The sequence below is a fragment of the Aspergillus alliaceus genome (assembly GCF_009176365.1).
Source record: "Aspergillus alliaceus strain CBS 536.65 unplaced genomic scaffold BDW43scaffold_2, whole genome shotgun sequence".
Lineage (NCBI taxonomy): Eukaryota > Fungi > Ascomycota > Eurotiomycetes > Eurotiales > Aspergillaceae > Aspergillus > Aspergillus alliaceus.
The window spans coordinates 1123375-1151364 of record NW_022474685.1 but is presented as its reverse complement, the minus strand read 5'-3'; the positions used below and the strand labels follow the sequence as shown (position 1 = coordinate 1151364).

The following is a 27990-nucleotide window of genomic DNA, read 5'->3' as shown; positions in this document are numbered from 1 at the left end:
AAGCGCTAACTTATTGCATTGAATTCTATAAATTGTTAATTGTTTGCATAGCTATTATTAGGAAATTGGACTGTTCACACAGTTCGCTCTATCTTTTAGACCTTTTGCAAGAACCGTCGTAAATACTTTTCGATCCGATCAACATCATCTAGTCGGGCCAGGGTACCCACGTATCCATCTGGCCGGATCACAGCCAAAATGCCCTGTTCCGGTGGAACTCCATATACGGGATACACATCCTGCAGAGTAACGCCATCGTAGAACTGCATCTCCGCGCGATCCTTGATCGTCTCGGGGACATCTTCCCAGACAAAGTCCCGAGACAGTCTCGGATGAATAACAATCAACTCTACAACAGATTCTGGGAAAGACGGCAAGACATTGCTACCGATAGTATTTATCGTCGACGCTGACACGCCCACAGGAGATAAGAGATCACCCGACGTAAGTACCAAGATATGGATGCGACCGGCATAGAAATCTACCATCGTTAGCCATGACGCATCAACCCAAGAGTCTAAGAACCGTACTGTCTTGCAAATCCCGTGGCGACCCGTCCGCATGACGCTTCACAGTCACATTCAACAACCTCCGTCCGGGACGCAGTATCCCTGAAAGATAATCTTTCTGCTCAGGAATGACACCGACATGCTTGTCGACAAGCTGATTCTCGGGATATTCGATCCCGCATCCGCTGGTGAAGCCGTTGCCAGTGTTGAACACTGTCAGGAATTGTTCATGAGACAGCGTCTCTTTGCCGTTATTCTCGCCCATTTTACCAGAGAACATGGATGAGAAGGTACGGTCGAATTCAATCAGCTCCTGGGCAATGGTGGAGCGTTCGATATGGTAAGTATCGAGGATGGAGGTGTCGGGTGTCAAGCCGTGGAGCCTGTAGGCTAGTTTCCACGCGAGGTTATATGAGTCCATCATGGAGACGTTCATGCCTTGGCCAGCCTTGTCTCGTTAGCCTCGGGAGAATATACGAAGAAGCCAGACACCTTACCTTGGGACTATGCGTATGACACGCTACAATCCAACCATCAGCCTCTACACCAAATCAAAGCCACGAAAAAAAGAAAAACTCACCATCCCCAACAATCAAAACCCTCCCAACCCCCTTCCCATCCTTAACCTCAAATGTCCTCGCAACCCGCTGCCCAATCTGATACGCCGCCCACCAATCCACCTCCCCCCTCGCCCGCACATAGTACGGGGCAAACGCAAGCCGTGCCTGCTCAAAAATCCCCTCAAGGGTAACCTGCGCCCTTCTCTCCCCCCCACCATCCCCATCCCCATCCCCGTCCGCAGCCACCACCCCCTCAGGAACCTGCACATATAACCTCGTCAAATACTCCCCCGACGCAATCCTCTCCCTTGGAATAACCATCACGGAACCAGACGCCGAATGAATTGCTGTCCTCCGCCGAATATCCGGAAAATCCGTCTCGGCAACAAAATCCACAACCCCCCAGACATAATCCGTCGATTCACCCTCCAGGGCAACGCCCATCGACCTCCGCACGACCGAATGTGCCCCGTCCGCGCCGACCAGGTACTTGGCGCGTACGCTCCGGACCACTCCGTCCTTCTCAAGATGCGCAAGCACAGGGAATTCGGCGTTCCCGTCGGTGTCTATCTGGACGGATTTTAGGGTTGTTGAGCGGCTGATTCCGCGCGGGGAGTAGCGGCGGAGGTCATCTTCGAGGATGCGTTCTACGCGGCCTTGGTGGAGGGTGACTTCAAAGGGGAAGCGGGTGGGGACGGTTATGTCAGGGACGATGGAGGTTCGGGTTATTCCTTGATATTTGATGTTTGGGTTGGTGGTGGTGGTGCTAGGGTTCCAGAAGGCGACTTCGTAGAGTCTGCAGCCGTCGGTGAGGAGTTCATCAGAGAGGTGCAGTTGTTTGAAGACTTCTAGTGTGCGTGGTTGGAGGCCGTCTGCTTGGCCGGAGCGGAGGATTGCGGGTTTTGAGTCGATGCAGAGGAGGGAGGAGTCCGTTAAGCCGTAGCGGGCGAGGAGGAGCGTTAGGAGGAGGCCTGCTGGGCCGGCCTTTTGTGTTGTTGTTAGTTTGGGATTAGAGGGGGATGGTTAGGGAGATGTGTGTATACTCCGACTACAAGGACTTCGTATTGTTCTTTTTCTGCATCTTCGTCTTGGGGCTGGAAGGGGGGTGTGAGTCGGGGGAGGGGAGGGGCGAGGGAGCGGAGGACTCGTTGCTCGCGCGCTGAGGCGGCGAATTCGGTGAAGACGGGCATGGGTTTTATAGGATTGAGGAAGAGATGTGAACTGGGATCTAATTGAGTGTCTACGGGGGGAGATATATTGATTGTATGGGTGCCTGGTTAAAAGTGTTGATTGCTGTCTAGGTATTGTTTCGTGGTGGACCATGCCATGTTAACCCTGTCGAATGTTAGACCATTCGGAGACTCTCAGTTCCTCATTGTCTGAGTAAGGAAGGGAAAAAAAAATGAGAAAGGAACATATGCTGAACATTCGTTTACGGAGGATCATGCAGAAGACTCACTAGTTCCAGTGTCGGGGTAACATGACAGGCTACGCCCCGACCCGATATCCACTTTAAATGCGACGCCAGACGGGAATCCCTGGCCCCCAAAGTGAAGAGACACTACTTTCTCATAGATGATTCCACTAGATAGTGCCGATACATATTACCCCGGCATGGGGCCATTTGAATTTTTAATTCCCTCGCAATATGGAGCCCACGGAACCCGTGCAACCGTGCTTGAGCCTGTGTGGCACATATCCCCATCTCCACTTTGAAGCGCATGAAGGAGACCTGCCTGTGCGACAGTACTTTTGATTTCGGAGTCTAAATGGTTTCCATGAATCATACATCCTGTGGGTCCGGCGTGGCCCGATCTGACCGGAGTTCCCTGTCATGCACCCTCGGCAGCAGTGGCCACTGCGAATAGATTCAGGCTTATTCGGCCCCCCGGTTCTAGCAAATAAAATGAACCCAGTCTAGGCGCATCCGATTGTGGATTGTAATCCCTGCAGTTGACAACTTGATTGGGGTTTCCTGTGCTGAATAAACCAACGCCCCCTGCCAGAATCAAAAATGTGATGTGTGCCGTGTTCTACATCGCGCTTTTTACCGTCCCCTTGGATATCCTTCCCTGGTTTATCATGGCGGGGACAGCACCAAGAAACGACACCCATAACCGGAGCTGGGTGATCGAGGTGGTTGCATGGCCACTCTTCGGCGTGTGTGCGCTCCTAATCATCCTGCGAATCTGGACGCGCACTCGCATTATCCGGTCGTTCGGGTGGGACGATGGGTTTATCATTCTGGCGATGGTAGGATTTGTCGCAACCCAGGTGAAGATCCACGAGCAGTTTCTTACAACGGCAGGTCTGCGCTACTATCAACAGCGTCTTGATCACGATCAGTGCCCACTACGGTACTGGACGACATGCCGTCAATCTGACGGATTCAGAGCGCATCATGGCGGCCAAGTATAACTGGCTGTCGCAGGGATTCCATGTGATGTCGACGAACTGGGGAAAGGTATCGGTTGCGATGTTCCTGCTCCGGATCGTCCGCAAGGTGAAGCATCATAAATGGGCCATGTACGGGGGCATCGTTCTCCTCACGATCATCAATGTGATGTGCGTGTACACGATTTACGGCCAATGCACTCCGACCGCGCGACTGTGGAATACCGACATCGATGGATCCTGCTGGGAGCCGAGTGTGCAGAAGAACTATGCGTTCTTTCAAGGATGTAAGTGTGGCTTTGCCCTTTACTTTTCCTTTCCTTTGCCACGTTTACCCTGACAATGTAGCCTCCTCCGCCTTCTCGGATTTGGCCCTTGCGATATATCCCATAACAACCATTGCCGGTCTACAGATGGCCCGCAAGGTCAAGATCGGCTTGGGCTGCGTCCTCTCTCTGGGGATCATGTAAGTCTCCAGTCTCCGGTTCTCCACTTGGACTGCCGAACGCATATCTAATCCAACTTAAGTGCCATGATAGCTGCGATCGTCAAGACTATCAATCTTGCCTCTCTCAGCTCCCGAGATGATTACTCCTGGGACACGGTCGATCTCGCCATCTGGATTGCGGTCGAACAATACCTCATTATTCTGGCGGCGTGCATCCCTACCTTGACGCCTCTATTCAACATCGCTATCTATAAACGGTCGTCGAAACGGAACACTAGTTCGGCTCGGAAGGTTTACAGCGGAGAACAGTATAAACGCAGCCATGGGTATGCTCAGTTTGGTAGCCATTTGGGTAGCCACAATCAGGACTACCCTCTCCGTGATTATACAGGGGATACTTGGACGACTACACGAAGAGATAAGAGTGATGGGGATAGCGAAGATCCAATTATCGCCGAAGAGGCAGGCCAAGGGATCATGAAGACGACGGAAATTCATATTCAGACGGGGGAAATGGGTGTGAGTGACTCGCGCCGTGGATAGTTTGTCAGAAATCGAACCATCGGGTAAAATGAAAAAGTAAAAGAACAAAAAAGTAGGGTAAAAGGAAGTAAGCGGCAAACTAAGGCCTAGAATTAGAATAGGACGATATGCACAAGATTTGGAGTTAGGGGCGAAAAAGGTGTTACTGGGGTCTTGATAGGACGGCCTTTCTAATGGTGGAAATATCTCCGTTACTTGTGTATATGAATGGCCAGGATATGAGAAAGGCTACTGAATTGACTGACCATACTCGCCTAGAGCAGTCGATCGTAGTTCCTCGACGGTCCACTAGGCGTGTGGACCTTCTCCAGCCACTCTATGGCCCCCATGTTGGCAATTATGTACCTCCTCGGCGTGCGTGTGTGCGTTTTTGACTAGGCAATCCATTTATCTGCCTGAAACAAGCCGATCGCGTATGGGTTAAATGCTAGAAAGGCAATTCTCTGCGCCACGTCATGATACTGTACATGCATCCCTGCATGCAGATATCGCCGACATGCAAGGCCGTTGTTATTGCGGGTGGCGGACGGTGTGATGAAAGCTAACTCGCATTGGCTTGGTTTTGAAGAACCCAGGAATATGGAAAAGACCATTAGTGGCAAGACTTCTAGCGACATCAAACTTCAATAAACAAGGTAAGATGTTACTAATTCCCCAGTCCGCGCTGGTCCGGGAAATTCTAACCCTAAGTCCAGGCCTTGTCTCGATCGGCTCTCCCCGGGAATTTGCGCAGGTTTCAAGTAATTAGTTGCCCCGTGCTGAAGTAACATTGTGCTTGCCTGTTCATGACCCACTCCAATAGCTAATAGTACAGGGAAGATACATTAGTGAAATAGTCCATTCCCTTGGCACATTCACTGTCGGCGCACTGTCCGACATTGTAGCTTCCGTGCCACGGGAGGGGATGTTGTAGTACGGCTAAAGTCTTGATGTCTGCAACTCATCTTTCGCAATTTACTTTCCCCCCCCAACCCTTTCGTTTTTTCTCTCTGGTTTCAGTCCATTTTCTCATCTATTCCTTATCCATGGTACCCTTGTTCCCATAGTTCTGAGACGTACACCCTGCAGACAGCGACATGGATATCGGTCACTCCCCGCATTCACCCACGGAGTCCTCGGACACTGAAAAGGGTCATCCCGCGGTCGACCTTGAGGAGATAGGAGAGCGCGAAGGCTACCTCCTCGACACTTCACTCGCCCAAAACCAGAACCTACAAACCACGGAGGATGGTCGCACGGTGCTCATCCCGCAGCCTAGCAGCTCTCCGAATGACCCCCTCAATTGGCCATCGTTCAAAAAACACCTTATCCTGGTGATCATATCCGTGACGGCGTTCCTGCCGGACTATGGAAGTGCTACGGGTGCGGTGACGCTGATCCAACAAGCTGAGTAAGGACAGTCGTTTCCAATAAAGAAGAGGCATTACTGACCCGAACCCGCTGCTAGACAATGGAATATGACACAAGACTATGTGAACCATTCGCAGGTCGGCAATGTATTTATGCTGGGAGCTGGTGGTCCCTTTGTCGTCGCTCTGGCTGCGTACTTTGGCCGTTTACCGGTGTTGTTCTACTTCGTGGTGATTGCGCTCGCTACTGCTGTCTGGTGCGCTGCGGCGCAATCGTTTGAGTCCTTCATGGTACGCCCACATGCCGCTATACAGGGATAGTATCTGATATCTGTAGGCTGCCCGTATCCTAAACGGATTCTTCTCCACGGTTACACAGGGAGTGAGTGGCTGGAGTACCCCCTTTTTGACCCCCGACGCTGACTAGATTAGGGTGGCCTCATGTTCGTCAAAGACATGTTCTTTCTGCACGAGCAGGCGCGCAAGATCAACATCTGGTCCGGGTTTATCGTTTGTTCGCCTTACCTGGGCCCGATGTTCGCGGCCTTCATCACGAATACCCAGATCTGGCGGTGGGCCTTCGGTGTGTATGCCATCGAAACCGGACTTTGCTTGATCGCAATCATCCTATTCGTTGAGGAAACCTACTATGATCGCAAGACGAAACAGCCGGAACTAGTTCCGAACGGTCCGCGCTGGCAGCGTTTGCTGGGAATCCAGCAGCGTCGTACCGGGTATATAATCAATTCACCGAAAGATGCAGTCATGCGCCCGATCACCATGATCTTGAAGCCGGTCGTGTTTCTGTCTACGATTTACTATTGTCTGACGTTCGCCTGGGTGGTGGGCATCAACACTACGCTTTCTATATTCGTTGGCCCGCTGTACGGATTCGGCCCGAAGCAAATCGGTATGTGCTAACCATTATCCCTCGATTACGCCGCTACTGACAGTTTCAGGATTCTTCTACTTTACCCCTGTGGTGGCGGCTATCCTCGGCGAACTGGCCGGGCATTGGCTTCATGACTACCTCGCAGCTTTCGCAACCAGACGGAACAAAGGTCGTCTGGAGCCCGAAGCCCGTCTCCTCGCTATTTGGGTCGCGACACCCTTCATGATCGCCGGCCTCATCCTCCTTGGGTTCGCCCTGGAAGGCGCGTACCACTACATGCTCGCCGCACTGGGATGGGGCTGCTACGTCTTCGGGATCATGATCGTCACCGTTGCGACCAACGCCTACGTCCTTGACAGCTACCCAGAGGCGAGCGGCGAAGTGGCCGCGTGGATCAACTTCGGTCGTACCGCCGGTGGATTTATCGTAAGCTACTTCATGGTCGAGTGGTCCAATAAGCAGGGCGCCCGAAGGCAGTTCGGTACCATGACCGGGATCATCGTGTTTTCCTTCCTGATCATACTGCTGTTGCAAGCGACAGGGAAGAAGATGCGTCTTTGGGCTGGTCCGGCGAATTTCAAAACAGGCTGATTGATGGTTGGTGTGATGGGGGCAACTTTGGCTCGATGTTTATAGAACTTTGAATTTGATCGTTGTTATATTAATCGTTCCCTCGCGATATGGTCTCCGTTAACTTAGTAAAATACCTGGCTTCAAAGCTTTGAGCATCTCGCTAACATATCCTAACCTGCCTTATACAAATCAATCCATAAAAACAAACCAACAAGTTCACCGCATAACAATAGAAGAACCAGGACCAGCACGCCCCCAGCCCCAGTACTCTAAACTACAATTCAATGTCAAGAATACGCCCGAATAGCATCGTCAAAACCAGCAATCAACTCCGTCGTCTTAGAAGCGAGCGTTGTCCGATCCATCTCCGTCGCCTTCCCCTGCAGTGCCGACGAAAGCAGACCCGTCTTGCTTTTCAAATTCACCAGATCCATCCTCACAACCGCCCCGACTCCAGCTTGATTCACGAGTGGTTTCTACATTTGCATCATATCAGCTTCTCCTTGAATTCCCTTCCCTCCCAAGAAAAAAAAAATTACCTTAGAAATAAGCCCCCCAAGCGCCTCCCTAACATCCGGCTCAAGGCCCAACAAAGCCCTCGTCGCAGCCGCACTCTCATCAACCGTGAACGGCGTCGCGGCCTCTGTGTCGCTAGTCGCCTGCTCTAGATCTCTTTCTACGATCATTTCCTTGCGCTGGATATCGAGCGCGGGGATGAGGCCGCCGGTGTAGGATTTTATGGCGGTTGTGAGGGTTGAGAGGTCGGTGGTTAGCTTTGTGAGGTCGTTTAGGATGGGGGTTGCATCTGTGGTTAGGGGGCTTAGATCGAGGGGGATTGGGTTGGAGGTTGTTAGGGGTAGGAGGATGAGGAGGGCGGTAAGAATAGGGAGGTGCATTTTGATTTCTTTCTCGGGTGTGGTTTTTGGGTTGAGGAAGGGAAGGGGACGGGGCTGGGGTTTTATAGATTGGGGGGAAATGTGCCGGGTCGGTGTATTTTGGAGTTTTTGGGGTTTGTGTTACGGTTGGGATCTTGGGATCTTGGTTTATGGGGGTTGGGTTTAAGGATTGTATCTTGTGGATCGTGTATGGATGATGTTGGGAATAGGGTTATGTCGAGGATTGGTTCGTCTGGCCTTTGATATGTTGCTAGGGCACGATCTTACGTACGGTCCGGGGGTGTATGGACTGAGGGAAGTGGTATATACATCAAGAACCAGGATGCTCGGATGTGATAAGTGAGTCATTGGGTCTGGGGTGTACATGCCGGTATATATGTGGATAAATGAGCGTTCAATTACTAGGTGGTGAACACACCTCTGGTTGATAGGTTCGTCTTATTCGAATAGCATCAATGGGTTAACATGTCAAACTGAAAGATTTGATAGCCAATGTGTAGTGTATATTAGACTCAGCTGGACCTGCGATCATTCACATGGTCCTATAAAAGCGTTTGTTGGGGACATAGAATACATCTATTGTCTACCGAGTCAATCGGAGCAGTAGAATAGAGGGCTCGATTTCTGAAGCCGAGGTGAAGAATAGCGATGCAGATGTAGCACAACAACCAAATATATTAGCCTAGGTACTATCATTGCTTACCTACCTTATATCTGCGCGGACAACTCCGACCGTGCGGAGAAGATATCGGAAGTCACCGTTCTGACCGATCTAAAAGCCGGGGATCTTCTCTCAAACGATCAAGCCTTATATTTGATATCGCAGCTTCCAATCCAGCCTATCATCACACCATGCCTCCCTTAACCGAGCAACAATTGTCTGCTGCCGCCGCGGCGTGCCTGGAATTACAAAGAACGGCGCAAGACATCCACTCGAAACGGCCATTTGCCGCGTTGCTACTGGCGCCAGATAATAGCACCATCGTGATGTCCTCCCTGTCTCTGTCCCACGTCCGACACGCAGAGGCTGAACTGGCTCGGAACGCGGCAGATAATTTCGCACGAGAGTATCTGGCCCAGTCGACGCTCGTCTCCACCTGGGAGCCTTGTGCGATGTGCGCGGGAACGATTTACTGGGCGAACATCGGACGGTTGGTGTTTCTGGCTTCAGAGAAAGCCTTGCAGGACATCGTTGGGGAGGGAAATCCCGAGAATCTCACATTAGACTTGCCATGTCGGATGCTCTTTCAAAGGGGCCAGACTGAAGTGGAAGTTATTGGGCCAGTGAGTGTATGGGAGGAGAAGGTGGTGGAGGACAGTCGGAGGTACTGGTCCAAAGGCCACTAGAAAGAATCGGATTTTTTGCGATGATGGAGCTGCTTTTGTTTGAATTATTTTGAATTATTTGAGCATTATTTCTACGGACCTCCCATTATTAATTGATTATATCCCCTTATATCCCTTGCGTCGACTTCGCAGCTCGAGACCTGACCCGCATTCCTCGCCTCTCGGAGACACAACCACAATCATAATACCAAAAACTCTGCTCCTTAGTCGATCATCTTACCAAGCGCTTCAGAGTTCAGATACTTATCTCCGTAGGGAAGTGAACCTCGAGGCTAAGACCACTGATCGTCGTTCAGACTGTGGGCCGGAGGACCACGGCAGCCAAGCACCTCATTGAAAAGCTTGGGCAAAAGCTTCGCAGTCCCGAAATATGGGGGAGTCGGCAGATATGGCCAGCCGTCTTATTGGAGATCCCCGGTGGAGATATATGCCTTGGAACCATGCTTCTCCAAACTCAACCTCACAACCTCCCTTGACTAATCTTTGCGCCCAAGCCGAGTTCTACCGGCTCGCCCCCTTTCCCTCTCGCGATGAACACCTTCGCATTATCCTTAACTGTTCCTGAGCGATGACGTCGATCGAACAAAGCCGGTTTAGCACTAATGATACCTCCCTGGAGCAGAAGATCTCGAGTTCATACAGCGACAATCTGTCTCTCAGGGTAACAGAAGAGGAGGCCTTGATCCGAGCAAGGAACAACCCGGATGAAGCGTTACCTTTGTGTATAATCTTTTCGCACAACGATCGCGATAACCCGCGATGCTGGCCAAAATGGCGGAAATGGTACATCACCATCATGGTGAGCATGCTCAATGTCATCACGTACGTCCTGACGGTCTAAGCATGATTTAGCGCATGACTGATAAAGGGCTAGAACGTGGTGCGCAGGTAGTATATCCTCCGGTGCGCCCGCCATTCAATCGGAATTTGGAGTGTCGGCGGAGGTCACCACGTTGTGTCTTTCACTTTATGTCCTAGGTTACGCTGTTGGCCCCGTCCTACTCGCCCCTCTCTCCGAATACTTCGGCCGCCAGCCTGTATACGTCGTGTCATGGTTCCTCCTTTTCATCTTCCAGCTCCCCATCGCGCTTGCGCCGAACATCGGGAGAATCATCGTTTGCCGATTCATTGCTGGGTTTGCAGGAGGGGCCCCGTTGACGAACACTGGCGGAAGTATTAGTGACCTGTGGCACAGGAATTCTAGCGGTGGACCCATGGCCGTATACGGCCTTAGCAGCACCTTTGGGCCGCCGATGGCGCTCGTCGTCAGCGGATACATGGCGCTGGATCTCGGGTGGAGGTGGATCTTCTGGATCATGATGGCCATTACCGGCGGGTGGTGGACTTTGCTAGTGCTTACGGTGCCGGAAACCAGACACACGATAATTCTACGCCGGAAAGCCAACCGCGTGCACAAGCTGATGAAAAAGGAGAACCTGAAATCCGCCGAGACACTCACGGATGCCAGTGCCAGCGGACGAAAGGGGCTGGACGAGCTCTTTAGGATCACCCTCACTCGTCTGTTCCGCTTCCTCTTCACCGAGCCCATTACCTTATTCTCCGCAATTTACAACGGCTTTCTCTACGGCTTGGTCTATCTCTTCAACGAGGCCTTCCCGCTCGTCTTCGGCCCTGGAAAGGGCCATGGCTTCAATGTCGGCCAGCAAGGCCTCACCTTTCTTGGCATGGCCATCGGGCCCATCATCGCCTTCTGCTTCTACCCCCTCCAAGAACGGTACTACCTGCGCCGAGTCAAAGAAAACGATGGCAAGGGCGTTCCCGAAGCACGCATGTGGATGGCCCGACTAGGTGCCATATTCATTCCGATCAGTCTCTTTTGGTTCGGCTGGACGAGCTACCGATCCGTGCACTGGATCGTGCCGATCATCGCCTCGTCTTTCTTTGGAGCCGGTATATACATAGTCATCCTGAGTATCCTTAACTACGTGGTGGACAGCTACCAGACCTATTCGGCGTCGGCCTTGGCGGGTGTCATTCTTGTGCGGAACTTGGTTGGTGCGGGATTTCCCCTGTTCGCGACGCAGATGTATGAACGCTTGAACTATGAATGGGCGTCCAGCTTGCTGGGCTTTTTGGCTATTCTATTGGTGCCTATTCCTTTCATCTTCTTCTATATGGGTCGGGCTATTCGGCTGAGGAGCCCGTGGGCTAGGGAGCATTTTGATCAAAATGAGGATAATCCTCATTAGGTAGAGGTGCATATCCTGCGATGGCTAGTACATAGCTTAAGGCATTATTGACCCTCGTCGTAATTACATTGTTGATATTATACTTCGGGCTATGTATGTACGAGCAGAATTAATGTCCAGATATAGCGCGCATGCTGTGGAGAATGAGCCCAGCTCGGCGTATCTATTATAACCTTCAGATACAATGGATTAGGGTAGGCTGACCCAATAGTTTTCCCAAGGGCCTTGCCAGTGTCCTCAGTGTCAGGAAACACTTGCTTTACCCCCAGTTTCCGCCCTATTGATATGATATTATTGGCTATTCGTTTTTTTTCTGACGTGACCCGCGAGCCTCATAAGGCAGCCAATTCGTTGGCAGCAAGTGTCTCACGTCTGGGATACGGACATTGGGCCTAGCTGCTTTTACTGGCGCTAGATCAATCCGTACTGATCGATAGTCGTTAAATGGCTGAGGAGGGAAGGTCTTCCTCACTCACCCTTCAATCCCACTGCCAATACTGACGCAAAACATACCATCCGTCTTTTTTTTTTTTTTTTTTTTTTTCCCTTTTTTGGGGTCACTCTGGCACGAAGCTTTCCACTCTTGAATACACGCCTTTGGATCAGGGCCGTATCGACGGTTTCATACGACTGATAGTCACCCGGATGGTCTGATTGGTGAAAACAGTACTTTCAAGCTGGACTCCGCACTGGCGTACTATGCTCTAAGTTACTGCAGGGAAGAAGCCAAGCGAGTCAAACAAATCAGCATCAACGATACAATTCTCTGTGACAGCAAATCTTGATGAGGCAGTCCGACGATTGAGGGAGATGAAAGGAGAGGACTCCGGTATCCGCGTGGAGTGGATATGGATAGATCAGATTTGCATTAACCAAGGCACTGCCCGTGAGGCAGGCTAGCGGCCCAAAGAAGAACGAAAGAAACTCCAAGAGGCCGCGAAAGACAAAGCACAGCAAGTACTGCTCATGGGGTCCATATACTCAAAGGAGATTTGCACTCTGATTGGGTCTGGGCTTGATGGGGATGCGCGTTCACAGGCGTGGTCATTGATTGATGAGATATACATGGTATATCGTCGAGAAATCCAGAATCCCCGTTTCGCACTAATACCCTATTTGCCATGTACGCGGGTGATGATCATAACGACCATGGCCTTCCGGCGTGGAGTGAGGTTCGATGGAACCTCCTAGCCCGGCCATTCAAGGAGGAGCGGTTCACTCGGGTATGGTTCATCCTGGAAGTAGCCTTATCCCAAGTTGACCCTGTCATTATCCGCGGACGTCAACAATATGGATGGGATCGTTTTGCGTGTGCTACATTCTGGTTGTGACGCAATGGGTACTTGAGGCTACCATAAATACCAAGGGGATCCAAAATGTCGATTTGATCTCCACATCCATAAAGTTCCATACCTGCCTGCCGACGACAAAATCTACGGCCTTACGGGCCTGGCGGCCGAGGCCCGGGATCCGCAAAGTATACCACCCGAGCTGCGGGTCGATTACAGCCTGACAGTTGCCCAGGTGTATAAAAGTCAGCCCCATTTTTACTCCGAAAATCAAAGACACTTTCCGTGTGTTACTCGCGCGAACGGCGTGGAAGGAGATATTGACCGCGCTCGGTGGATGCGAAATTTCAAGGGACTCCCTTCTTGGGTACCAAACGAGGGCGACTCCAACAACATTGGCAGAGAATCTTGTCACTCTAATATTACAAGCCCTGTGAGACTGGGTTTTACTGAGAATTTTGATGTCGCGGGTTGGGTGTCTCCTGTGGTCGCTAAGCAGACAGATGCATCAGTCCTCTAGCTTCGCACCCAAATGGCCGATAGTATCCGCGGTGCGATTCGTTTTAACCAAGATGATGGCCCGGCCATGGTGCGTTTTTGGGACCAAGTGGCTTATTCCCGGGGCAACGCCCCTGTCGTGGACTGGACGATGGGCTTTATCCATGGTTCTTTCTCCCTCGTCGGTGAATCGTACATACACGCATTGAGGGCTAATGGAGCTGTCCAGTTTAGAGGGGGTGATCCGAGCTTCAGAGCGAGTGGATTAAACTTCGATGAATGCTAGCAGCGTTAATAATGGCCCCAAAGGGTTGTTTCACTGACCGGCACCGTCAGGAGAGCTCCCAGCGCCATAGAAATCTTGATCTAGAGATACCAAGGAGGCCACCGCCTGACCAATCAGACCTGGTAGAGTGTATCAAACCCGTATGAGAAAAGAGGATTAGTGACGGGTTCCGTGGTAGTGGGGGTGTGAGCGCATAGTCCGTAAGCTGCCCCACTTCGTTTTACTTATTGTATCTCAATTTTGTAAGTAGTAGTAGTAGTGTTAGTAATAGTAGTAGTGGTAGTAGTGGTAGTAGTGGTAGTAGTGGTAGTAGTGGTAGTAGTGGTGGTAGTAGTTAAGGGCAGCAGCCTGACCTGCCCGATCAAACCAGCCCCTCCTTCCCATGCATGCGCGCTGGGCATCACTGCAGAAGCCACGCTTACCCTAGATATGCGCATGCAGCTTGTGGATTATCCGAACTTATATCTTATAGACGAGCAGTAAAGTAGAGGAGTCTATTTCTGTTGTGATCTCAGGGAAACGATGGGCAGAATGAGGCTGTATCAGCTACACGTACGTAGCCTACTGAGGAGCGGATGCCATTCGATAGATACTCGATCCTATGGACGACTCTACCGACTCTCTCGACTTCTTCTCTAACTAATGGGTAAAGCCTTCAGGGGTTTTGGTTTGGTTTGGTTTGGTTTGGTTACTATTTAACGTCACTCGGCAGATCACGCGGCAACGTGATCCGCGACCTTCCTAGGGGCAACTGGACGTGCTACCGAAACAAAAATCCGCTAGGAACTAGCTAAATACATGCTTGAAGTAACAAATCTGAACAATATATGCTGGAAAAGAATGGAAGAAGCGCCTGGCACTTCCCTGGCCGGGTCTTCTGGAGGTGGGGACCTGCTTTGGCTACCTATAGATAGAAGGAGATGCCGTCCGCCTCTAGCCAGGTAGAAGTATAGACTGTTGCACTAATTAGTGCTTGAGCGTGTCCAGTTTGGGCATATATCCTTGAAGAAGGATGAATCTTGCACGATGCGGCTGAACTCTTCAGCCCCAGCAGCTGTACTAAGGAGCCTGTCAATTGTCTGTGACGGGCCCGCCTTGAGACACTTCCATCTATCCCTTCAGCGCTTCCTGGTATAAGGACAGAAGAAAAAGTGGGCGGGAGACTTTAGCCTGTTGCAGGAGCAGGTTGCCAGGTAGTCTGAATGATGGCGTATTTCATGATATGCTGCAAAATCCCCATGGCCCGAGAGCCTTCAGGGGTTGGAAGTCGGTGATCCGGCCAAGCCACTAGGATCACGTGATCTCGTATAGATCCATGTCCATTTCAAACCCTGTACAACATACTAGTGACATGATTGATTATATTATGGAAGTAGAGGGGGAAATACGTGTTTGGGATGTGTATTTAACAGTCAAATAGGGCAGATGCCCGCCAACTACTAAGAAAATGCCAAGCATTACTCAGAACTCAATCGGATACCCGAATACCCGCACTTCTGCAAACTAAGCTGCGACAACTACTAGAGCACAAACCCCGTTCACAACATGAGTTCTACATCGACATCGCAGAGCAGAAGAGCTACGCGATCTTCGCTGGCTTGCCTCCCCTGCCGTTCACGTCACTTAAAATGCGACGGCAAACGTCCGTGTTGCGCCCGCTGCACTGATGCGGGCAAGCAGTGCAACTATGCCCCGTCACGTCGCGGGGGGCTGGACCGCGCAGCGCTGGCAGAGCGTCGCAAAAGACTCACTGCAACAGATGGCTCTGGAAGCACCTCATCTATTGACGGCTCGAGCCCCCAGCGGCCCGTAACGATTGGACAGGTCCACGAACGGGCCGATACGGCCATGAGTGGTAATGGCACATCAAACATTCCCGTGACTGTATCGAGTGTCGCTGGAATCATCAACATCGAGGACGATGCCATGGTCGATGCTTACTACAAGAACTTTCATAAATCGCATCCCTTCATTTTACCGCGGACACACCTGGCAAGGAGGTGTCAGGACCTGGGCAGACAGTCCGGGTTCACGCCTCTCATTGCAGTTCTACGCTTAATCGGGGATATTTATACCTCAAAATGTTGGTCAATACCGCTGCAGGAGTACACAGAAACCTGCTTTGCACAAGCCGTCCCATCCGACCCGATCATGGTCCAATGTCGCCTCTTATATTCTATGGCCCTCTTCTGGCATGACCAGAAGGCCGACGCCAAAAAGGAAATGGACAATGCAACCAACCTCGCTATTGATCTCCAAATGTTTCGTCAAGAATTTGCAGCGTCGCGCGGAGCCAACGATCCCGTGCTGAGGGAGAGCTGGAGGCGAACATGGTGGATGCTGTTCATCGTAGATGCATACTACGCCGGCACTCTGGGGACGATGAACTTTGCGGTCGTGGACATCGCTGCTACTGTAGAGTTACCTTGTGAAGAGTCCGAGTACGAGTCGGGGGTGAGTGCTGGCACGATCGCGTTTGTCCCAGGGCAATCTCCAGTCTATTCAGTTGTTCATGGGGGGTTACACAGCTGACCGAGTACAGAATATCCCCGAGCCCAAAACTATGGAAGAGTTCAACTGCCGCGAATTCAGCCCCGAGAGTACCACGTTCTCCTCCTTCGCGTATCTCATCGGCGCCGTACAATGCGCGGCATCGGCGATATCTGTCGCACCGAAGATAGCCGCCAAAGAAGACTCAACGCATGTTATCCAAGCTGCTGACTGCAGTCTGGATGGATGGCGGCTTCTACTACCGAAGAATTCCAAGCAGGTCATGACAAATACTGGGGACATTGACGAGCTCATGTTCCAAGCTCACCTCGTGATACATGTGTAAGGGTCTCCTATCTATCCTACTTAACCTACTGTTTCGATCTCATGACATATTTAGCGCAACGATCGGCTTACACAGGCCCTTTTCAACCCTCAAATTCAATGCCATAGAGGACGTTTCTAGCTGTGCCCGAGAACCACCCCTGGATACTCCAACCCCAGATCTTGTCAATGTACACACCGTGCGAGTCCTGCGATCCGTGGAGGCACAAATCCGCCTCCTGGCCCTGCCCGTGCAAGAATTCTGCCACACTCCTTTTACCACTTGCATGGTGAGTGAGGGAACACTGGCGTTGCTCTCGGCCTGCAAATTTTTATTTAAGGGCAAAGATCTAGCAATCGCAAGAGACCAGATCCGGATGACTATCGGGTGTCTCAGGGTTCTTGGCGAGGTGTGGCCGAGAACAGCGAGAAATGTCGGCGAGCTACAGACGATTGGTCAGTATGTGCTTGGGGTTGGGTCTAGGGTGGAATGCAATAGCGATGCGTCGAATTCCACCCAAGGTTTGCATACTTTTGGTGAAGGAGATGGAAGTCTGGGTTCGAGCACGGATGTGCTAAGCAACGACACTGATATTCTTTCTTCTCTCGACTCTATTCAGGATCTGTGTGGATGGTATAACCTTGGTGATCTGAATGATCTCCCGTGGGGTGTGGGCGATGGCTCGTAATATGTGATTTAATATTTACCACTACCAGTTGAAAGGGTATAAATGCTGTGGAAGTGGCTGTGATGAATACCGCGGATCAATGTGATCTGCTGCCCGCAGCATTCTCTCGGTATGGAATGATTGATAATGAATGTATATCCTTGCAGCATGCCTTTCAGGGTAAAAAAGGGTAACCTGATTTGGTCTACGTTGAGGAACAAGACACTCTTATCATTACCATGTCTTTCTAGGAGGGATCTTATTTCGCTCTCACTCATACCCGAATACCCGGGCCGAGTGCAGGCCGTGAAACGCCCAAACAACGGCTTAGTAGACATATTGGATGATTCAAAGAGCAAGGAAGAAATTGATATTCCCATGATTGGTAATCGTATATGGCAACAGATTTCCCGGAGAACCCCCCTCCCCATCGACCCACGGTAGGCTATTAACAATAGGCTATTGCTATTGAGGGAGTCTCCCGAGCCATAAATTCTTCACTGGCTCCCTGACTCTTGTAATCATCCACACTCAAACGCAGTACTAAATCTACGAGACTTCTCCCATCTTCATACATTCTTCTAATTCCCCCACGAAAGCCTTCATTTCAGACTCGTTAGGAAATGCAAGCCATCCGCCTTCATCCCGCCCCCAAGGACTCAAAGCCCTACTCCCCCTCCAACCCGGCTCCACCGTCCGCGTTAAAGCTCGACAAGATCCCAATCCCCAGACCCTCCCGCCAAAGAGAAATCCTAATCAGAGTGAAAGCCACAACAGCCATCCGCGACGAATTATCCTGGCCCGAAACATACGCGGCCGAATTTGCGATCCCAGGCCACGACTTCTCCGGGATAGTAGAAGACGTCTTCGTCAATCCGGACAGCAGCAGCAGCAGCAGCACCACCACCACCACTCAATTCAAACGCGGCGATGAAGTCTTCGGAATGACACACGCCGACCGAGGCACAACATGGGCTGAATACACGATCGTGCGTGAGGATGAGGTCGCGCTGAAGCCCGAAAACCTGACGTGGGAGGAGGCTGCTTGTTTGCCTCTAAGCGGGCTGACGGCTTTTGAGGCTTTGTTTAGGCATGCAGGTCTCCCGTTTCCGAATGCTGTTGGGGAAAAAGAGATGATTGGGAAACGGGTTTTGATTACCGGGAGCTCTGGTGGTGTGGGCATTTATCTGGTTCAGCTTGCTGCGGTGGCGGGTCTGCATGTTGTGGCGACTTCTAGCTCTACCGTGCGCAATGCGGAGTTTCTTAGGGGGTTGGGGGCTGATGAGGTGGTAGAGTACTCTGCTTTAGGGGAGAATGTGGAAGGTTCTTTTGATCTTATCGTTGATACTGTTGGGGGTGCGATTCTTCGAAGGTGTTGGTCTTGGATATCGGGGGATGGGACTTTGATATCGGTTGATTCGGGGAGCTTTGATTTTGTAAGTGACCACAGAAAGAGTGGCTTTTCTAAGGGGAAAGAGGATGTGAGGGCTTTGTTTTTTATTGTTAGGAGTGATGCTGAAGCGCTGAGGAAATTGGCGACCTTGGCGGAATTAGGCCGGTTGAAACCGTTTGTGCTGCGAGAATTTGAGCTGTCGGAGGCTCAGGAAGCGTATGAACAGGCTAGTTCAAAGGCTTCTGGCTATGGGAAGGTGGTTATAAAAATATAGGGTTGTCTGTCGATCTATCTTTCGCCCCATGTTGAGTCTTATCTGTTTCCCAGGTCAAAACAGTCCGTAGAAGATTTACGTTCAAAATCAAAATGGAGTCAGGTTTTTCAAGTAAACACAGTTAACGATTTAATGTTTTTACATCTATTACATCTATTACATCTAATTGGTTTTCTCTACCTCTCTGCTAGCCATGATAAAAGTATGTACTTTGTTTGTATTTAGGGACATAACCTACAATCAATGATTGATTTTACCGAAACCCTGCACTACTAATTTTCATATTTTTGATTATTTGTCCGCTACGAAAAAGAGCTAGTCTAGCTAACGCTGGCTGTTGAGGAAGCCGGTCTACTAGGAGGTGGTATAATTATTAGGTCCAATCTCGACGGAAAAAGAAAGACTAGATCCAGCGACAGCGAAAATCTCTAACCCACTGATAGACCCTACATCAAACGGTGTACTACCGGTGAATTGACAGTATTGACATGCCCTTCATCGACAGAATCTCTAACTCATTCTGTCTCTTTCCACACCTATCTATAGTACACTCACCCTCCTCGCTCAGGAAGAACCTAGACTTCTCGGTGTTTAAATCTACCGATACTCCTCATCGATCTGGAGCAGCGCTGCCATCCCATCACGATCATATATCTCCGAGTCTAGAACCATGACCGCCATCAGAGTGGCCGGCTCAGTCTCACTAGCGTTGTCACTGATGCGGTGGTGGCAACCCGGGGCTTCGTACCATGTGCCTCCCGCCTCGATAACCTTCATCGGGTCGTCGTTCATCTTGTTCAACAGCGTGCCACTGATGAGGTAGGCAGAAACCGAGGCGCCGCCGTGCCGGTGGGGTGGAGTCGATCCGTTCGGGGGGAATTCCACGCGCAGCCCAACAATTGTCTTGCCAGGGCAGTTGACGAGCTTGTAGGCGTAGACTATGCTAAGGGCTGGCATGGGCCGGCTATGCGAGTTAGTTTTGAGTTGATGAGCTTGGCGCGTAGACAGGAGATGCTTACCTCGAGTCATAGGTTGGTTCCTGCATTTTTGGTGATTGATGAACTTTTCGGGCTTCTTTGAATCTTGCTTTGGACTTGGTGGTTCCTCATTCGTGAACGAGTCGAGGGACTGGTGATATTTATACCTTGCGGGAAGACTATTCTGACTGACTGGCCCTGGAATACTAGGACGGGCCGGTTACGTCAGGGTGGAATGTTCATCGGGTGCTTAACCTTAAATTTCTAGAGGCGGATATCCTGTCAGATGAGCGCGAGCTGTAGCCTATGTGCGTATTTGCTGCGTAGCTCCTCTGTATCACCGGAACGGCAATGCGGGTTTAGTTCGGGTATCCGACGTGAATGGATAGCCTATCTAGATACCAAGAAGACCATACGACCGGGTGCAAAACGGACTTGACGGTTATTCCGGCCAACTAACGCAGGCATACAGTCAGCCTGTCCGCTTTGATATGCCGCCCAGGGCATGATATTCACTCCGGCAGCTTCATTCATATGATCTCATATGCACCTAAATCATAGGTCCCTGGAGGACCAGGAGCATCATCCGGCCAGCTCGTAAAGTTATCCACATTTACGGAGTAGGGATCCGAAAGTCTTCATACAGTTAGAACTCCCGCAAACCGTCCAATTGGGATGAGACTGGAAGCTCTGTATGGGTCTACTGTTCAGCTATTGATTGCCCTTGTCGAAATAGCAACCCTTTTTGGACATAATCGCTTCTCTCTTGAAACTACCTTTATATCGCCGAACTAACAATACGCATAAGACACGGAAATACAATGACTACAGCCCTTAATAACTCAAGGGGGCTCTCGGTGAGAAGACCATTTTTCCTTACGATCTAGTAGATGTGGCACAGCCTCTAGCTGTAAATTAAAAACAAGATGGAGTGAAATTTGGTAACCATACCCAAGATAAAATGATCGAAGGAGATACGTTAAAGTATCACAGGAGCATACTACACAAAACCTTGTGCGAGCGGCCCGATCACGAAGTCGTCGACACAACTAACACACAAGACATATGCTGTACGCATATTACCTCTAGCTATCGACTATCCGATAGCTTGCGCACCTTTCATTTAAAGCCTATGCTCAAGGTACTTCTCTGCGATTTCACGAAGCATCAGATTCTCCCCCACCTCCAAGTCCGCCCGTGAGAAATGAGTTTATGTAGGATAGAGATTCAAAGATGGTTACAGTTGTAGTAGCCTTCATATCGCTTTATTTGCGAGGGGCCAGGGTATAAATGAAACCAACCAACCAACCAGGCTGTAGCACAACGCCGGCCTCGATACCGGAAGGAACAAATTGAGCCTGCCATGTGTTATTCGTTTCACGGCAATTTCACGCTGTTGGTGCTCTGTGACCCTGGAACGAAAAATAATGAGGAATTGGCACTTGGCCCTTGGCCCATGTATGGATGCTGCATTCATATGATTTCCGGACGATATGCATTCCCAGGTAATAGAATGATTTCTGCCATGGATCATAACCAAGATAGATGTCTTCTGGCCATCCACGACTAGCCTGTTCTTCTGCGTAATTGAGGGATGTGTATCCTATAGTGTCTTTGACATCCAGGTACAAAATACCATTAACTCGAAGAAATTGCACAAAGTCATTGGTGAACACCCCATGGATTGCGCCATGATGCATGAATTTTTTCCCTTCAGCATCAGTTGCTGTTAGGTCCAAGCCACGGTGTGATAAATACTCGAGGACCAATGTGTCGGCTTCCGTATGGCGCATCAAGAGGTGCGCTATATTCTGTTGGTGACGGCCGACCCAGAATAGATCGGCACCTTCGTTCACAAGAAAGAAGAATATATCGCTTTGAATACAAAGGCGAGATGAACTTAAATATAAGCTAAGGGCGGAATTTCCATCTGCATCAAGGGTGGTCAACTTTGCAGCCGCACTGTAAAAGAAACTCGATTATCTCCATGAAGGGGAAATCTGATTCAACATGATGTAGAAGACTTTTGCCAAAGTGGTTCAGGCAAATGCCAAGTTTGCGGATGCTCCCTTTCACAGCGCTCAAACATGAAACGTACGCCATCTAGATGTCCGCGACGCACGGCATGGTGAATAGGACTCAGGTCACTGTTGTCCAACAACCTAACGTCACTGTCTTTTTCATCCATGAGTCTTCGAACCACCTCCAAATTGAGTGCCTTGCTGGCGAGATAAAGACAGGTTTGATGAGCCTGGTTCAAACTTGACCTGTCGGCTCCTTTCTCGTAAAGGTTTGATAGGATAGCCAACGCGTAACTTTCGTCGAAGGGAATCACATGTAGCGGATAGTCCCCTTGGTCGTTTGCTATGTTGACATCGATACTCTCATTAGCCAGGATCATGTTGATAACGCAGGCTCTGGTTGTCGCCATTATCGGAGCGAGCATTTGGATCAGCGCCATGTTTTAGTAGTAATGCAGTCATTCTGCATGTCGCATTCAGCGCTGAAAAATGGAGGCTGGTTAAGCCCGATTGAGTTCTGTTTCGATTGACTGTCTCTGGTTCTCTTCCAATTCGTAGGAAATTATTTTGTTCTGCATCTGACCGGTCCAGAACCGCCTGTGGATTCTAAAGTTGGCATCGAGCCGCTTTACAAGAAATGCTCTGATGTGAATTCACTAAATAACAAGCATCAAAATGCCCTTCATACCATCTGTCAAAAGGTTTGGTACAGTAACCACCAATTGGTAAATCTTCTACTTGAACACGGAACCTCCGCATATATCTGCGATATGGGCAACATGACACACCTTTCCTTTATGCAATTGGAAATCAAAACCAAAGCCTAATCCACAGCTTCTAGGCGTGACCGTTGAGCTGCAACAAGCAGTGGAGAGCGGCCGTGAAGATCTTTGTCTTCCAAGTTTTCCGGAAGTAGCAACAAAATAATTTGCACAATACCCCATTGGGCAGCAGTATGAATAGGGGAGAAGCCAGCGTCCAGCTCTTCCCAGGGGACTTTTCTCAAACAATCGTAATCAATCAGCCATTTGACCCATGCTTTGGCCTGAAGTTGGGAAAAGCCCTCATGCTCTTCTTTGGCTCTAAATTCAGCTTGGGAGAGCCTAGCATGTTCCGGTCAATATAATACTGAATATTCAAGAAATGCATTTTCAGAAGCCGAGAACTGTTCAGTACCGCCTACCTGAGACTGGTGTAGAATATTCTCAATGCAACGATGCGTCAAGGTGGCATTGGCGGCCAGTATGTTAATTCCCCGTTCATCAGTCGCTAAGAAATCTCGGACAGATTTGTGTTAGAACCACACACAGTCTCCGTCGATAATGATCATCAAGCGGCACAGGTCGATGAGTTCTCGAGTAAATTTAAGGCGGCTCTCTATGTCCTTGTCAGGATATAACTGGCAGGCTTCAGCTAGTTCCACCAACGTCAGTGGTCTTTGTGCAACTGCGACAAATCCCACCATATCAACCATCAATTGACGATCATCCTTCTCAATTGTTGCGACGGCTGCATCAAGGAGAATCTGGCACAAAGAATGTAGCCCTCGTGGAAGGGTTCGCAAGGTCTTCACCGCATTCCTTGATTGGACTCTCGCCAATTCGTCGCAGCTAATGCCTACCCAGAGGAATGTTCCCTCCGCTTTGTCTTCGAGGATATCGGACACCTCGACAGTGACTGCCTTTGAATAATTCTTTCGTTCTGTGAGCGTCGCCACTTTTGCCCGAACCACCATTTTCAGGTCCCTTGTAACCGCCTGGTATGAAGCCAATCCCTTGGACAGGTAGGAAGATAGGCAATCACGGATTTCAGGGTACGAGTGACTGGTGAATAAAAAGCGCAAGTTTGATGAAAATACAGACTTTGAATTGCAGTTTTTAAACGTTTGATCAAGTTGGTCGAGAATGATCTGCTGTGACTCTAGTTCACATTCATCCAGTGCATCAATGGCGCAGAATAATGTGTAGTTTGAACGCTGGCTAATGTCCACCAAGACAGGCCATAATGCGTCAAATGACACGAACATGTTGTCTTTGCGGTCAGCATATTTTGTAGCCAGATACGTGTAGCTGCAAGGCTGTTAGGCTGCTACTCCTAGAGCCAATCATAGATTTAGGGAGACATATAAGCAAAAGCAAACAGAGAAATGGGGAACATTGAAGGGTGGTAGATCAACATCGAAATCTTAAGATTCGGAACATCCAACAAAGGAGCCACATACTAGTATGACCTGTAGGAACCATGGATATCCAAACTTCGAACATTTAAAAACTATCTCTGAGGATGGTGAAGCTGTTGTTCGTAGGTCAGTCCGGAGTTAGTATACAATTATGAGAGCCTGGATATCAAATGGCGCGCTAAACCCAAACAAAACAAGGAACCCAGGATTAAAAAACCAATAGAAAATCAAAGGCGGTTAGCAAATCGAACTAAACCGGGGACAGGACAATTAGAGTGCGGCTTGGTGTGAAATTTGGCAGTCGAGGTTCGCAGCAAGTTTCGCGGGCAGCTCGCGTGAGTGCTGCATGCACCAACGACTGTCTCTAGTCAAACCTTTCTAGGCCACAGTGCTCCAAGGAAAACAACAATAGAGTGGTCGCTAATCCACCCTGGAAAGTAGAGGTTAAGAACTAGGCTATAATCATAATCCTTAACTGCTGAATCGGCACGACCGATGAATAAGCATCCATCTCCTTCCACATATCAGTCTAAATAGACTGGCTAGGATTGATATCAGGTTGAAAATCTCCAGCGAGGGCTCTCAACCGTATCTTCACTACCTTCATCAAACGGAATAATTGTCGTTATCTTCTTGGCTCTATATTTCTAGACTTCCAGGTGCTACAAGCTTTCTGGATTTGTATTGTGCAGCTAGCTCCTACCAAGCACTTTCAGAACCCAGAGCCTATAGAGCATAACGAAAACGAGATAGGAAAACAGCAAATGCGCAGCTCTCTAGAAAATTATAATGTAACTATCTAAGCAATTTGGATTCCAACTCCTAGCTTTGAGACATTCACAGCCTCCTAGGCCCCTTCAGGATTAACACCTGCACCGTGAAAGAGAGGCAGAGAATATCTATCCTATGTTAAATCGGTAGACTTGCCGAATCCATGAAGGACCTTATTGAACAATTTAGTCTCATGAACCTACTTGTCGCGGAAGGAGCATTTTATGACTTCTATATTAATAAACAAGAAGATTTCTGCCTTCCAGGCACCAGGACCAAGCTTCGTTCCCAAATTCCAGAGTGGGCTGAGTCAACAGACGGTAAATATAACTATATTTCGTTGCATAGAATAGCGGGGACAGGGAAATCTACCATTGCCCAGACAGGCGTACAATCGTTCAAAAACAAAGGACAGCTTGGTACTATGTTCTTTTTTTTTTTTTTTTTTTTTTTTTGAAAAGAGGTACAGCTGACCGTGGTCATATAAAATACTAGATATTGACCATCACAAGACAGTTAATAACTAGGTATCGACAGCTGGTGCCTAATGTCTTAAATACAGTAGAATATAATCTAAATATCTTATCTAAATTTCTTAGTAAATAATTTAATAAGCTTCTTCTTCAGCCCCTGCTTAAGCTAGGTCTAAATCAACCTACAACGACTGTGATTGTCATTAATATATTAGATGAATATAACCGGGAAAATAATATACAAGGTATACTTTGACTTTTATCTTAATAATAGGATTTTAATCTATATATCTCCGAATATTTCTGACTAGCAGGCCTGAACTTCCAAAGTGTCTTGACTTCAAGTAGAATAGTAAACTTCAGGACTTAGTTCTTTATAAGCTCCCTAAGCCAGTGATTAAACATGATATTCGCCTCTTCCTAGAATATGCACTCTAAGAAATACGACATGATCGCTTACTTTCCTGAGATTGGCCTGGAAACAAAAATACAGGAAGGCTAGTGCTAGTAAAGATGACTACTCCTTTATTTATTTTATCAGCCACTATTTGCCGCTTTGTTGAAGAGAAGAGATGGCGCCCGGAAAAGCTCCGGGAAACAATTTTCCAAGACCAAGTAGCATTAGCAGGATCTCAGATAGAGAGAACATACTTGCCCGTGTTGAACCAACTCCTTTCCGGTGCAAATGACAGAGAGATCAAGCAGCTAAAGCAAGAGTTCCAGGATATACTTGGGATTATTATTCTTCTTGCTACTCTACCTTCACTCAATGCTCTTGCGCAGCTGATTAACTTGCCAAGAGATGATATATTAGCAGTTGCTTGGACAGATTCGTTCTGTTCTCACTGTGCCAGAGAATATTAACTCACCAATCCGCATCCTGCACTTATCTTTCCGAGATTACCTCCTGATCACGGACTCTCCTTTCCATGTCGACGAGAGAGACACGAATGAGAAAGTAGCATCGCATCGTCTTCGTGTCATAGACACCAGCCTCAAACACAATATCTGTGGTCTAGCAAGTTATGGAACGCAGCGCCTGAATATAGACAGTATTCAAGGAAAACTATTGTTCCTTTCCAATCCAAATGTAGATTAGTCCGGTGTCAGATTTGGGCTACAGAAACAATGGAAGAGTATGCGGTGGTGACACCAGTTTGCGGAAGCACTGTACGGTGACTTGATTGCGCTGGCGACTGGTGTTGGTGTTTCCCGTCAAAGAGACTCGAAGAAAAAATCCTAATAATGCCATTGGTTCCGCAGGAATGGAATACGCGCACATACTCGATGACAAAATTACACAAATTTCTGCTACGAAGTCCGTCTGCCCCTTTGGGATTACTAAGGGCTTCAGTACTCCATAAAGCATTGCATTAAGGCGCCTGGTGCTCTATTTATCGGTTGTTTTCTAGGGCAAAGTGTGCTCACGAGCACTGGTTTTTGGAAATGTATTTGAGACAAATGTGGAACCCGTAGCCGAAGCTCTCCGGGGAAGAGTGGGACGCAGAAAGATCTTATTGCAGATGCAAAAGTTGCACAGAGGTACAAATTTGTCGGCAGGGTTTGCTTGTTGAAGGTGCCATTCTTCTAATAACTCCCGGGGTCCATGATGTTGACTGAAAAGGCAGAGGATTTGTGTTTAAACCGTCAGGGCGCCAGGCACAAGGTTTTATACACGTTCGTAGTGCTAGGGCTCTCATAGGGGCTTTTCTGTCTTCTAAAATATTGTGTATTGTCGTAATTGCTCGTCGGACAAATTTGGGGATAATCTATCGTCGAGCGTGGCACAGATACGCGGCGACCCCCTGGTGCAACCACCAATTTTGGTAAAATTTAGCAAGACAACGATGGATACATAGCACAGCTAGAAAAGGGTACAATTACTGCAAGGTTTTGAACGGCTTTCACCGTCACCACGCTCCGTCCAAGACAGCCCGATACCCTTTGAGGAAGGCCTTCAATCCCGAATCCTAAAAACAGAATCTGTCCAGTCTAGACGGGAATCGATGTCTCCTTAAAGGGGATCCCCGACTATGGCAAAAATAAGGGTTCGTTTCAAGATCCCGACTTAACCGACCCGACTTGGCAGTCACATGGGGCGAAGTGATGATCTGCCAAGATCCACGGACGAACTTGAGCTTGAGACGCAGTGAGGTTTGGGAGACTAGGCTAGACTGTAGGGTACCATCAGGCCATATCCCAGGAGCCAAATACTGGCGATTGATAGGTTGGTTGTGCGTGATTGGGTTAACTTGCAAAGTCGCAAAGTTGTCCCACTCCAGTTCCTCGTTTAGGCTCCACATCAGATGCAACCCTACGGCTGCTATTTTTGTAGCCTCCGGCATGGTTTTCCTGGGCCCCTTTACTGGATTGAGGATAGTCTTGCGCGGATAGTGTTTGGTAGGAACGATCTAATGGGGTTTGAAACGTGCTGAAGCATTGAACTGATCGCTAGAGAAGTCTATCGGCGAAGATTTTATTCTTGACACTTTTTTTTGGGGGGGGGGGGGTAGGGCACAGACAGGGGAGCGATGAGACACTCACTGCACCGATGGTATGCAGTATCATGTTGTAGAGATTATGCAAGAGGGCTAGCAATAGGTTTGCATTGGTCGCAACCGCACCG

General features: G+C 49.3%; 13 protein-coding genes across 13 annotated transcripts; 8 read left to right on the top strand and 5 right to left on the bottom strand.

Moving 5' to 3' along the window:
• Window positions 1-95: 95 nt before the first annotated feature.
• BDW43DRAFT_319345 (FAD binding domain-containing protein) lies at window positions 96-2587 on the bottom strand (the record flags this gene model as incomplete). Its single annotated transcript, XM_032048900.1, has 5 exons — window positions 2113-2587; window positions 1090-2053; window positions 1007-1029; window positions 531-957; window positions 96-481 (listed from the first exon to the last, which is right to left on the bottom strand). The coding sequence occupies exons 1-5, from the start codon at window positions 2257-2259 to the stop codon at window positions 96-98; spliced, it is 1947 nt and encodes a 648-aa protein (XP_031905944.1). The 5' UTR covers window positions 2260-2587.
• A 564-nt stretch (window positions 2588-3151) lies between these two features.
• BDW43DRAFT_296447 (uncharacterized protein) lies at window positions 3152-4454 on the top strand (the record flags this gene model as incomplete). Its single annotated transcript, XM_032044216.1, has 5 exons — window positions 3152-3322; window positions 3378-3750; window positions 3812-3929; window positions 3992-4219; window positions 4256-4454. 5 exons carry the CDS (start codon window positions 3152-3154, stop codon window positions 4452-4454), a joined length of 1089 nt encoding a protein of 362 aa, XP_031905943.1.
• A 1076-nt stretch (window positions 4455-5530) lies between these two features.
• On the top strand, window positions 5531-7286 carry BDW43DRAFT_305988 (major facilitator superfamily domain-containing protein; the record flags this gene model as incomplete). Its single annotated transcript, XM_032045920.1, has 5 exons — window positions 5531-5844; window positions 5902-6094; window positions 6141-6185; window positions 6236-6713; window positions 6763-7286. The coding sequence occupies 5 exons, from the start codon at window positions 5531-5533 to the stop codon at window positions 7284-7286; spliced, it is 1554 nt and encodes a 517-aa protein (XP_031905942.1).
• A 269-nt stretch (window positions 7287-7555) lies between these two features.
• On the bottom strand, window positions 7556-8164 carry BDW43DRAFT_305987 (cell wall mannoprotein 1 family protein; the record flags this gene model as incomplete). The annotated part of the gene is made up of 2 exons (XM_032045919.1): window positions 7556-7744; window positions 7808-8164. 2 exons carry the CDS (start codon window positions 8162-8164, stop codon window positions 7556-7558), a joined length of 546 nt encoding a protein of 181 aa, XP_031905941.1.
• An 812-nt stretch (window positions 8165-8976) lies between these two features.
• On the top strand, window positions 8977-9928 carry BDW43DRAFT_260559 (nucleoside deaminase). The gene has a single exon (XM_032040224.1). It carries the CDS (start codon window positions 9017-9019, stop codon window positions 9509-9511), a length of 495 nt encoding a protein of 164 aa, XP_031905940.1. The 5' UTR covers window positions 8977-9016; the 3' UTR covers window positions 9512-9928.
• A 151-nt stretch (window positions 9929-10079) lies between these two features.
• BDW43DRAFT_296445 (MFS transporter) lies at window positions 10080-11721 on the top strand (the record flags this gene model as incomplete). The annotated part of the gene is made up of 2 exons (XM_032044215.1): window positions 10080-10333; window positions 10386-11721. The coding sequence occupies 2 exons, from the start codon at window positions 10080-10082 to the stop codon at window positions 11719-11721; spliced, it is 1590 nt and encodes a 529-aa protein (XP_031905939.1).
• A 1121-nt stretch (window positions 11722-12842) lies between these two features.
• BDW43DRAFT_305984 (uncharacterized protein) lies at window positions 12843-13530 on the top strand (the record flags this gene model as incomplete). The annotated part of the gene is made up of 2 exons (XM_032045918.1): window positions 12843-13032; window positions 13088-13530. 2 exons carry the CDS (start codon window positions 12843-12845, stop codon window positions 13528-13530), a joined length of 633 nt encoding a protein of 210 aa, XP_031905938.1.
• A 1684-nt stretch (window positions 13531-15214) lies between these two features.
• On the top strand, window positions 15215-17759 carry BDW43DRAFT_72953 (putative C6 transcription factor). Its single transcript, XM_032050445.1, has 3 exons — window positions 15215-16248; window positions 16337-16626; window positions 16685-17759. The coding sequence occupies exons 1-3, from the start codon at window positions 15340-15342 to the stop codon at window positions 17295-17297; spliced, it is 1812 nt and encodes a 603-aa protein (XP_031905937.1). The 5' UTR covers window positions 15215-15339; the 3' UTR covers window positions 17298-17759.
• Window positions 17384-17759, top strand: BDW43DRAFT_260555 (uncharacterized protein). Its single transcript, XM_032040223.1, has one exon. The coding sequence runs from the start codon at window positions 17424-17426 to the stop codon at window positions 17718-17720; it is 297 nt and encodes a 98-aa protein (XP_031905936.1). The 5' UTR covers window positions 17384-17423; the 3' UTR covers window positions 17721-17759.
• An 81-nt stretch (window positions 17760-17840) lies between these two features.
• BDW43DRAFT_260554 (NADP-dependent oxidoreductase) lies at window positions 17841-18968 on the top strand. Its single transcript, XM_032040222.1, has one exon. It carries the CDS (start codon window positions 17900-17902, stop codon window positions 18941-18943), a length of 1044 nt encoding a protein of 347 aa, XP_031905935.1. The 5' UTR covers window positions 17841-17899; the 3' UTR covers window positions 18944-18968.
• Window positions 18969-19322: 354 nt separating this feature from the next.
• BDW43DRAFT_260552 (cupin domain-containing protein) lies at window positions 19323-20092 on the bottom strand. The gene is made up of 2 exons (XM_032040221.1): window positions 19963-20092; window positions 19323-19907 (listed from the first exon to the last, which is right to left on the bottom strand). The coding sequence occupies exons 1-2, from the start codon at window positions 19986-19988 to the stop codon at window positions 19541-19543; spliced, it is 393 nt and encodes a 130-aa protein (XP_031905934.1). The 5' UTR covers window positions 19989-20092; the 3' UTR covers window positions 19323-19540.
• A 1216-nt stretch (window positions 20093-21308) lies between these two features.
• BDW43DRAFT_305980 (ankyrin repeat-containing domain protein) lies at window positions 21309-22381 on the bottom strand (the record flags this gene model as incomplete). The annotated part of the gene is made up of 2 exons (XM_032045917.1): window positions 21309-21869; window positions 22019-22381. 2 exons carry the CDS (start codon window positions 22379-22381, stop codon window positions 21309-21311), a joined length of 924 nt encoding a protein of 307 aa, XP_031905933.1.
• A 383-nt stretch (window positions 22382-22764) lies between these two features.
• Window positions 22765-23967, bottom strand: BDW43DRAFT_305979 (ankyrin repeat domain-containing protein; the record flags this gene model as incomplete). The annotated part of the gene is made up of 3 exons (XM_032045916.1): window positions 22765-23044; window positions 23108-23210; window positions 23250-23967. 3 exons carry the CDS (start codon window positions 23965-23967, stop codon window positions 22765-22767), a joined length of 1101 nt encoding a protein of 366 aa, XP_031905932.1.
• Between the last annotated feature and the right edge of the window lie 4023 nt (window positions 23968-27990).